The sequence below is a fragment of the Megachile rotundata genome, chromosome 9 (assembly GCF_050947335.1).
Source record: "Megachile rotundata isolate GNS110a chromosome 9, iyMegRotu1, whole genome shotgun sequence".
In the NCBI taxonomy this organism is placed as follows: domain Eukaryota; kingdom Metazoa; phylum Arthropoda; class Insecta; order Hymenoptera; family Megachilidae; genus Megachile; species Megachile rotundata.
The window spans coordinates 13,651,660-13,663,236 of record NC_134991.1 but is presented as its reverse complement, the minus strand read 5'-3'; the positions used below and the strand labels follow the sequence as shown (position 1 = coordinate 13,663,236).

Here is an 11,577-nt window from a genome sequence, read left to right as displayed (position 1 = left end):
TGAGGGAAACGCTTGTTTCTTGTTGTAAACATTGTTTTTACGTAAAATAAAGTGGGGTTTGACAGGTCTACGAAAGTTTCTGATGTCACTTTTATAACAAATAATAATGAGAATGTATTCTTAGATGGTTTATAACATTTTTAAACACAAAAAATGGTGTTCGTACATTATTTAATAACTATGATTAACTTCAGATGGCGTAAGATGATTATTTTCTGCACCTGGGAGTTTCCTACTTAAAAAGATAGATTGTATGTGATTGGCAAGATATGAACGAAAAAGGGTAACTAAAGGACGCAATAAACTAATTGTGACGACTCATCGTATTCGTAATTTTGTACGATCAAAATGTAATGGTTCTATAACTAATCAACGATAATTGAATAGCCAACGATGAGTGGAAGATAACTTTAACCTGCTAATAAGAAGCAGTGTGACACTTCATTAGGTAGTTCGTTGATCATGGGGGTTGCTTAAACGTCTAACAAATACTTGCAAATAATGTACACAATGATAAATTTGTTTATAATAATGGATGATAAATATTATTTCATGGGATGAGTTCTTCTCCTATTTCGGTGTCTCTCTGCGTTATTCGCGTCGAGATCGTTGATGAAAATTCTGAAGAATCGAATGGTAAATATTTAGTCACTGTTTCCTATTAGAGCAATCTCTCTCAGCTGTTTTCTTAATAACTTTTAACTTACGTTTATTTGTGTTTATTATGAATCGCTTTGATTGATCTTTATGTTTACAAACTTTTCAAAGGTTATGTTGCTGTCATAACAATGTTTTATTTACATAATTTTATTTTTTGTTATAATTATAATTTTGAAACTGTATATGATCTATTAACGGACATGAAGCGAAATAAATTTTTCTAATACAGATGTGTTTGTTTTTTAATCATATATAATTCGGTAAATAAAAACTTTAATATTAACTGTTCAAATTTGAATATCAAATTGCATTAATAGGATCCTTAGTTTATATTTAATTTATAAATCATTACTATACTTGATTAAAGAACTCATTTTTAGAAAATATATTTTTACTTGATGTATGAAATTTGCTACTATAGTTTTTAACAGTGCAAAGAAGATCATACCTTGTTTGTATCATGATTAATTCACAGTGGATTTCGTAATCCAGGAGCAATGGCTGCCAAGATGAGGGGTCGCAGAGAACCAACCAAAATAAACATGGAAAATTGTACAAATCTTACAGAGAAGGGAGATTTATCGCTTCCTTCTCAAGGGACTAGTAAGTCTGGCTCTAATTCAAGAGCCAATTCAGAAGAAAATACTTATGATGATACAGAAATGGCTGGCGCTAGTGCTTGTGCATGTGATCAAATCAATTTTATCTCTGGAAATCCATTTGTCGAAGTAACCAAAGGAATTATACACTTGTATAAGGAAAAGTATGTCTACTTCTTTAATGATATTATCATGGTATATTGAAAGTCTTTACACATATATATGATAATGTTTTCAGCAAATTAACAGATATACATCATGCAGCAGAACGTACCCAAACTATCTGCATTTTGTCAGTTCCAGCTACAATGACTTGTCATGACCTTCTAAGGTTCACAGCACCTTGCCATCAAGATGTACGGCACTTTAGGATACTTAGGGACGGAAGTCCTAATCAATATATGGCACTAATTACCTTCAAATCTGCTGTAATTATAATGAATTTGTCAAATGCTAATAATACACATTGGAATTATGTATCAGTTATTCGTCTTACATCGATTTTTATATAATGTTGTAGAGTGCAGCCACAGAATTTTATGGTTCTTTCAATGGTACACCATATAATTCCTTTGAACCAGATGTTATATGTCATATGGTATTTGTGTATAGCGTAGAAGTAACGTACAATGCGATGCCTTTATCCGGGCATACAGAATTACCGCTTTGTCCAGTTTGTTTGGAGAGGATGGACGAAAGTGTTGATGGAATTTTAACAATTCTCTGCAACCATACCTTTCACGCGAGTTGTTTAGCTAAATGGGGAGACACTTCTTGTCCAGTTTGTAGATATGCTCAAACTCCAGAATCCTTTGCAGATAGCTACTGCATGGAATGTAGTACGTAAAAAGCAAATGTTTTTAATATTATTAAAAAAAAAAGAACGATAAGAATAAAAATTCTGCTAATTCTATGTAATGAGATCAAAAACATTTTTTAGATACGGGAGAAAGTAATGATGCTCTATGGATATGTTTGATATGTGGACATATAGGTTGCTCGCGATATCATCAAGGACACGCTTTCCAACATTATCGCGAGACGCATCATTGTTACGCCATGCAATTAGGCAACAATAGAGTGTGGGACTATGTTGGAGATAATTTTGTTCATCGATTATTACAAAATAAAGATGGCAAAATGGTTGAAGGTGGCCCCACAGCAACCAAGGCAGAAGGTGCTGCAATGGAGGAAAAAGTAGATTCTGTGCAGCTGGAATTTACTTATCTTTTAACGTCACAGTTAGAAACTCAGAGACAGTACTTTGAAGAAAGATTAGCACGATTAGAACAGCATTCTGTTTTACAAACTACGGAACTCAGAGAAAAGTTGGGTCAAGTGTCGGAAGAAAATGCCAAAGTTAAGGTAAATTAATATAACTGTAATACACATTTTGTAAAATAAATCTTCAGCTTATAACAATTATGCATCGTTGTATTTTAGGAACAGTTAGCGTCGTTAACACGAGAGAAGCAAAACGTGGATAAACGATTACAACAAGTTAGCAACAAATTAGTGCAAGTACAGGCGGAACTAACAGAAGAAAAAGAATTAAGGAAAGCGTTAGAACTAAATCAAGCCTCTTGGCAAGATAAATATAAAACGTTACAGGATGAAATGACCCAGTATAAAGAAACGAAACAAGCAGAAGTTGCAGACTTAAAGGAACAAGTGCAAGATTTAATGTTTTATCTTGATGCTCAAAAGAAGGTCGAAGATTCCGAACTGAGAGATGAAATCGCATCGGGACGTATAATGATTCCAGAAACATCTAACCCTACCAAGAAGAATACTCGACCTTCTAAGTCTCGTAAAAAACGTTGATATTATTTGTTGATATCTTATACAATTGATTTTGAATTGCTCCTAAGAATTAAACTGATTTTGTATCATGTTTTAATTATGTCGAATAAACAGTTTTTTTACTGATTTTAAACAACAGGCACTGAAGAACAGCACGAAAAAAGCGTCACCCGATAATGTAAACAACTTAAATTTATAATTTTCAAAAATACATACAAGTTTTTTTTAATATTAAGTAATTTCATGTTTCTAAAAAAAAATGTATGGAATCTTACATGTTCAAGATAAATATAAATAGAAAATTTGGAATTTATTTGTATATAAAAATTTGTGTATTTGTTTTCTTTATATTTACATCTAAAAAAAGGTTTTTATTTTATTAATTTGACTACAACTTAAATATTCAGTAAGTAACGATGTTCTACGTGAAAGTAATTGATACTTCTATTTTTTTATAAAAAGTAAGGTCACAAATGCAAAAAATGTTGGTTTTTAAAGTTATCTATTCAAAGGAAACGTAGTAAATTAAGTAATTAACAATTGTCAGATGTGTTTAATATTTTGGAAAAATTAATAAACTATTACTTTCAAAACAACGCAACATCTTGTTATTATAATATTTAATAAACGTATTAAAAGTTTCCTTGAATTTGTTATTAAATATTGTAGTAGATATTCATAATCATTGTACTTGAAATTACGTATCTTATGCTGAGTGACTGAATAATCATAATATGTATATACATATATGTATAGATAAATTTAAATAAACGTCATTTACTTACAATTAATCGTTAACCAGCAATATTGTGTAAGCAAAAACAAATTTTATATTTTTTTGGCATTTAAATTTAGCTGATATTTACGGTTGAACACGTTAAAATTCCTTTACAATTATCATATTAATTTTCATGAAATTCTTTTTAAAATTATTGTACACATTTTTACGCTCGTTTTATCATTTGTTTTTAATTTAGTTACATTACAAACAAGAATTAATCTTCCAACAACGAATCGTGAATCAATTGCGATCCAAAACCTACGAAACATACAATATTATTTGAACAAAAAATTATGTTGAAAAGTAATATTTAGAATAAAAGTCTAAAATTTTCAAAATGGAAATAGAATATAAAATAAAATTTATATTATCACCGTATCAGCGGTTCGCTTTCCAAGGGTTAAACACTGGTACTAATAATAAAAATACAAAGAAAAACTTATTTAAAAAAGTACCTCAATACATAATTTTTATTAAGGTATACACATGTTGCTGATTTATAGTTTCTTTTTATGATAATAATTATTCTATTTTTTTATTCTCATAAGAGTACGAGTTGCTTTTAGACAATTATTAGTTGCCAACACAATTCGTTGGCCCAGTTATAAAATAAAACTGATATACATATTTACATTATCTACAATTGCATTCGCTTAGAATGCACGTGTTTAACTAAACAATTGCACGTTTGGACGTCGATGTTGGTCATGTATATATGTAAATAAATTTAAATTGCTTGATCGTTCACGATATTAAAAACCGTTTTATATTTAACCACAGCGAAGCACAGTTTCTTCCTGTATACGAACAAAAATATGAACAGTTACATATTACGAATCCTAAAAAATAATCATCAACAAAATACAAACTCAATATATAATACGGAAACAGCATAATCGTTTAAAATGTTGCATGCAGTTTTGTTTAAATTTATAATAACAGTTTACAGAAACTTAGTTTCACAACAACAACGGGTCCTTTAATACAGTACAATAAAATTTGAATACATGTAGTAGTTCATCGCTCCCCTATTTCATATTGCTCTCTTAAAAGTTAAGCGTTAATAAATCCTCTAATATCTCGATGTAAAACAATCAACATACGTTAAGATGTTTGCCACAGCGTCATACCAAACATATTTATAAACGTAAATATCTTCTAAAACTTTGTTCAAGTTTAGATTCTAAAATCCTACTTATTACGTACTTCAGATACATAACATATTAAATTTCTATCGGAGAGCAATATGAGGAACCAACATCGATCAGTCTTGGAATTACGATTAGAGATAAAAATTATGATATTTTGCAAAATATATAAATATAAAAGAATAATAACTAAGATCCGTAACTACCTTGTGATAATTAATAACGCTAATTGTCAATAGGGCCATATGCGTCATATAAACTTAACGCAGATAAATATGGGCCTTCTTATCCTTTCTTACATTCAATGCCAATGCATAAAATCACAATATGCATGCTTCGTGTAAAATAGTTATTGTAAAAAAATTTCGTACAATGATCAACACATAAAAAGTGCTTAATGATTCCATAATATTGATCAGTTAGTTATTATTACCTAATAGTTAATTAGTGTAAGTTGGCAAAAGCATTTCATCTTATAGTCTTCCCTTTATGGAAATTACTCAAATTTCCAGACAACATGTATCAGTTAATATTCATTAAAAATTTCTTATTATCTTAAGTAGTTACAGTCTCGAGTCATTGTATTTAGCAGACTATATGACGAAAATTTTCGAAGTGCTACACATAGTGCACAATGTACAGTACAGTGTAGTCTCGCTATATGGCGCCCATTTAAAGATTGCCCTTCGTATGGATTTTCACATACATTACTGGTACTTCTCAATCATCAGCACATGGAGATCTACAAGAAATTCCAAATTTTCAGATTTTCAAATTGGGAAATTTTCAAATCTCAAATCAAGAAATTTAGAAATTTCTCAGATTTAAAAAACAGGAAGTTCAGAAATTTAAATGTTTAAGCACTGCACGATAGAAGTTCCATTTTATATGTCCCATTCCATAATTTTATCCACTCTTATAATCCTGTCCAGGGCCATATAGTGAAACTGCACTGTACACAATGTAAAATCGTCTTTTCTTGCGGATAAGACAAATTAAACCTTTTCATTCCATAATACCGCTAGTAGTACTAGCACATGATTCAAGTTTAAAATGTCTATGTTAAAGTATTTAGTAAACGATAATAAAAACGAACGAGATTTAAACAAAACTATGTAACACATTTATATTACATTTGTTTCGTCACGTTTTGTTTTGTGCTCAATTAGTTTCTATCATTGATAAAGAAATAAAAGATAAAAGAATACAGTAAAATATCGTAAAATCATCATTCGTAAAACAATATTGATATTGACTAAATAGATTGGAAATCTCGTTCGTTCTTTAATTTTCGGTATTTACAGGTTCGCGTGCATGATGAATTCTGACATGTTTGTTGTGATTGGATTTCGTACCGCTAGATTTTCCACAAATATGACATGTATATGGTCTGGCACCTGAATGTACTCGCAAGTGTTCTTTCAGATAATATGATCTATGAAACGTTTTGTTGCAAACATCGCATGTATACGCTTTGCTTTCTTCGTGTTCCTTCACATGCCTTAAACAATTATACTTTCGTATGAATTGCGCACCGCAGTAATTGCAGGTAAAAGGACGCACATTTCTATGGGAATTCATGTGAGCAGTGTAATCGCTGTGCCGGTAAAACGCGGCACTACACTGATTACATTTAAAGGGTTTGGTGCTACGAGCAGCGTGAGTCCATTTGTGCAATTGTAAATTCCACTTAGTACTAAATGCCTTCGAGCAAACTTGACATTCGTATGGTCTTTCGCCATTGTGAACTCGCATATGTACTGCTAAGGAAGATCGCAAATAAATACACTTACATATGGGACATTCAACGTTTTCGTTTTCCCTTTGAGCATCGGGAACAAATCTTCTGTTATGAGCTCGACGCATGTGTCGAGTCAGGCTAGCCATGTGAATGAATCTTTCGTTACAGTATGTACATGCTTTTGGTTTTTCATCGTGTGTTTCCTTATGCCAGGCTAATTTCTTCTTTGTATGAAAAATCTCACCACAGTGACATATGTAATCCTTCAATTTCTTTTTTATGTTCAAGTGATGTCTGTTTTTGTGCTGTGTTAAATTTGAATATCTGCGAAACGTTTCATTGCAAAGATTACACTTGACAGGTGCATTCCCGGTATGGCCATTGGTATGCTCGTCTAATTTTTGTTTTGTCAAAAATGTTTTGTCGCAAACGGTACACGGAAATGGTTTGATTCCTAGATGTCGTTTCATATGTAATTTAAAATTTTGTTTCCTATAAAAATACTTCCCACACTGGCTACATTCTAACGGATGTATTTTTAGGTGGGCATTAAACAGTAAAACCGAAGGAAATTCTTCGTTACATATCTGGCACTTAGTACTCTCTCGAATTCTTTTCGCTGTTTCTGTAACATGTACTCTTTTATGATGTAATTGTAACGATTTTTCACTACTAAATCTTTGATTACAAAGTGTACAAATCACCTCGATATTCGATGGTATTACCAACGTTTCGATTTTTTGATCAGGTTCTACTTTTGCTGTTAATTCCGATGATTGCGGTGGTTGGAGTTGATGTAAAAGCGGTTGTTGATGGTAAGTTTGTTGAACGTGTAAACCCGGTACAAAAAAATCGTCAAATGCATTCATGCGACCATCCAGCAACTTAATATCCTTCACTTCAGGTTGATCCGTTGATTCTCTACTGCTACTGGGTCCGGCTTCTTGATGCACGGTAGTACTGTGTACTCGACGTTCTTTCGGACAATCAAATGTTTCTGGGCAATGATAACATTTAAATGTTCTTTTTGTCGGTGTTTTTCTATCTCGATCTAAGAATAAACTTGATGTAAAATGTGTGGCTAAAGATCTGCTATCTAATAACGGACCACTAATTTCATTGTCTGATCCTTCTGATTCTTCCCAACTTTCACGTGCCATCAAATCATAAGAGGTTGACATTCGTGATGATTCTTGACCAGCATACAACTAGATACATATGATAGAACCCATGTTGTATTGTAATACATTTAAAAAAATAATTTAATAATAGTTTGTGTTATAAATATATAACATGGTTTCAAATTATTAATTTATATGCTATATAAATAAAATATGATTAAAATAACAAAATAGTATACACACCTGCCAAGCTGATTGCTCTGTACATCCATTGCTTTCTTGTTCCGATAATTCACCTCTAGGTGGCATAGTTTCATCAGCCCTCATGTTAATACTTTTCACTTCTTCATCTACACCTATTCCTCCTTCACTACTCGCCATAGACTGTTGACTGGTTGCACTAACAGCTTTTTGTGAAGAATCACTTATAAATGTACTAGGAACTAATATTTGAAGACCATCTAATTCAAACATATTCATTGGACCTGCATGAGCATCCTCGTTTAAACTAAGAAGTTCCACCGATTGCTTTTGTATAATTGATTTAGAGTGAAAGCTTTTTGAATCAGAACTACTTGCAATATCACTAGATTCTGACAAATTTACAAGATTATGACTTTTGTTTGTTGCATTATATGACTCATCTATCGATGTTGATTGTTGAGAATGAATTGTAGGAAATGAACTCACATGTTCAGTAATTACAGACTGATATGCTGTGTCTATTACTTTCTTTTCATTTTCACATATAGAAAGTTCTGATTGATCAGCTTTTACATCTTGTTCAATTGAAGAACAATCAATAGGATCTTTTTCTGGAGATGCATCCATTGCTGCATTACTTTCTTCATCGTGACTTATATCATTAGCATCCATATGACAAAATGAATGTACTGATGCAGGTGAGCATGGTTTACTGAGATCTTTTCTAACTCTCAATACAGAGATACCGCTACTTACAGATAATGGAGTATGTGATCTAATATGATCTGTACCCTCTCCATATTTAACAAAAGGTGTGTGTGGGCTAGGTATTTCTTCTATCTCCATATCTGCCTCATCAAAATTATCTTCTGCTTCATTTTTTTCATCCTCTTCATCTTCATCTTGCAATGTATTTGCATCAAAACCAATTGGATAAGAATTAAGAGTTTCATTTGATCCAAAGTCTGAACGAACTGAATATGTCCTATACTTTTTTTGTACCGCTGGTGATGCAGGTGCAGATAAACTGTTTTTATAATGATACAAAAGACAAGAATTCTTATTTTCTTCACTATCTAGATAATTTTCTGAACTCTCATTCATCTTTATTTCTATGTCAGGGTTATAACTGCTATCATGTTCAACAGGATTACTAGTTTGAATTACACTTTCTGCTCTTTCAGGGGAAGATTTTGGTTCCAGAACTTCATCTTTCTTTTTGTCATCAGATTCTTTTTGTGATTCACTATTAAATTCAGATTCCACAATAGTGATTAAAAGGTGTTCTAATTGTTCTACTTGAGGTTGAGCTGATTCTTTTATTGTATCTCTTATAGGCATTTCAGATGAGGTACCTTGATTTTCATTTATCTCTTTTCTGTGAGGAACTTTTTCATTAGTTGTTTTTTCAGTTTCACTCTCACTTACCATGGATATCTCAGGCATGATAATTTTACTACTATCATTATCATCTTTATATCTCTGCACATATTCTTGCATCTCTGAAGATTCATAATGAATGGGTTTACACTGAACATCTGCAGTGATAACTTGTGATTCTCCATCATCGATATCTGGTAATACACTCTCAACTTTATCATCACTAGTATCAACAACATTACAAGTGATTTCTAATGTTTTTGGAATGCTATCATATTCATTTTGTATATTATGCTGATGATCAGTGCTTGAACCATGAGGTTCTTCCACATGCTCTATTTGAATTGTACTAGTTCCATTTTCATTTTGTTGTATAGAATTATCCTCATTCAACGATGGAGGAGAAACTGGAAGATTGATATCTGGTAACACTTGTTTAGACTCTTGCTCTGACTCAGGTAAAATTTCAGGTAAAATTTGTTTTGGCTCGGAATTATTTACAGACACAGCAATGGCAGTTCTACCGCTTGTTTCACCAGCCATGGTCACCACTGGCCTAATTCTTGCTGTATTCGATATAGTTGTGACTGGTGAGATCATCTGAACAGTCGGTATCTGTTGTTGCTGGTACATGCCATATGGATTATAAAGCATCTGCATCATCTGATTAGCTTGTGGACCCATTGCGTATTGTGGTATCATCATAGTGCCATTATTTACAAACTGTTGATAACTGAACGAAGCAAACTGGGGTGGCATTACAGTGCCAATGGGTGGACATTCGAAAATAGGTCCTATAGGATATGGAGATTGAGCCGATACATGAGTATTCTGTGTAACTTGAGATGTACTTTGTGGTGATTGTATAGCTGGAGATGCTGGAGGCGCTGATGGTGACAACTGAGTTTGTTGCAAATGTAACGAATTAGTACTAGCTTTGATAAGAGCTTCAATGACTTGTTCTTTAGGATGAGTGTCCAAATGTCTCTGTAAGCTGATACCCTCACGTAAATAGAGGGTACACACTGGACAAGCCATTGTACTCCCTGATGTTCCATTGCTCGTTGCATCCATTGTGTCTGCGATATTTTGTTTATGCATCTAATTTTTCAACTGATACATTGAACACTGCCAATGTAATGGAACTTTTTGTAAAAGATGCACGTTGAAGTAATAACACCACTTTTTTCTTTTTGTAATTGACGTTTTTACTATTACTGCCAGTGGTATAGTTTTAATCGAATTCGGTGGAGATATCGTGGTGGTGGCCGCGGTCGTTGCTGTCGGCGTCGTGACCACCGCCGCCGTCGTTGTCGTCGTCGTCGTCGTCGTCGTCGCCGTCGCGGTCACCGTCGTCGTCGTTGTCGCCGTTTTGGTTGCCGTCGTGATGGTCGTTATGACTGTAGAAACGTAGTCGTTGTAAACCGTAATTTGACTAATATCGTTAACACATATCGTCAATGGCTGGCTGCATTTTGGGCTTTATCAGGCCTGCAAACACATTAGAGCACGGCATATGCATAGTCGACACGTTGCACCAGGCAGTGCCCCAAAAATATCGACGTTCATGGCTACCTGGTTCGTGTGTGCGATGGAGCCAGCAAGGCAGTCGCGGACAAATCAATATCCTATTAAATCGCTAGCCTCCCCTGCTCTTATTAAATTACACCTGCACCGTTCACACACATCCGCGATACAACACCCTCCTTAATTCTGGATATAATAACTCTTCTCAAGAGCCTTTTGTTCCTCATTCGATTATCGAAACGGCATGTTTTTCGCCCGATTCCAGCCTAAAAACACAACAGAAAACAGTGACGAGTGGTATTCCACCTTAGAATGAGAACAACAAGAAGTGTTACTACGAATATAGCGCCCCCTCGGATACTGTTTTCTATTAGCCGTGATCTTCTCCATCTACCGATTATGAAATAATCGTTTTCTACCTTATCAACTATTCTAAACGCAGAATTTCAATAATCGTTTATTAAAATTTTACGTTCACTGCATTATTTTATTCATCATTTCCTTTCTTCTATTTCTACTCCACTCTCAGTTTTTTCCATTATGAATATTCATGATCTACTTACTTTTAATATATTACATGTTCTTATCAAAATCTCGCGGGTACCAAAATTTT

The 11,577-nt window shown here is 33.3% G+C and overlaps 2 protein-coding genes across 4 annotated transcripts; one reads left to right on the top strand and one right to left on the bottom strand.

Moving 5' to 3' along the window:
* Positions 1-214: 214 nt before the first annotated feature.
* On the top strand, positions 215-3,198 carry LOC100880645 (BRCA1-associated protein). Of its 3 annotated transcripts, none has more exons than XM_003703738.3 (6): positions 215-636; positions 1,153-1,423; positions 1,498-1,687; positions 1,780-2,098; positions 2,200-2,624; positions 2,703-3,198. In XM_003703738.3, the coding sequence occupies exons 1-6, from the start codon at positions 558-560 to the stop codon at positions 3,081-3,083; spliced, it is 1,665 nt and encodes a 554-aa protein (XP_003703786.1). In that variant the 5' UTR covers positions 215-557; the 3' UTR covers positions 3,084-3,198. The 3 variants fall into 3 exon arrangements, with proteins under 3 accessions (XP_003703786.1, XP_012141918.1, XP_076391518.1); XM_012286528.2 differs by having other exon boundaries at positions 1,136-1,423; XM_076535403.1 differs by lacking the exon at positions 215-636 and adding an exon at positions 781-920.
* Positions 3,199-4,282: 1,084 nt separating this feature from the next.
* On the bottom strand, positions 4,283-11,296 carry LOC100880868 (uncharacterized). The gene is made up of 2 exons (XM_003703740.3): positions 8,097-11,296; positions 4,283-7,940 (listed from the first exon to the last, which is right to left on the bottom strand). Exons 1-2 carry the CDS (start codon positions 10,536-10,538, stop codon positions 6,276-6,278), a joined length of 4,107 nt encoding a protein of 1,368 aa, XP_003703788.1. The 5' UTR covers positions 10,539-11,296; the 3' UTR covers positions 4,283-6,275.
* Between the last annotated feature and the right edge of the window lie 281 nt (positions 11,297-11,577).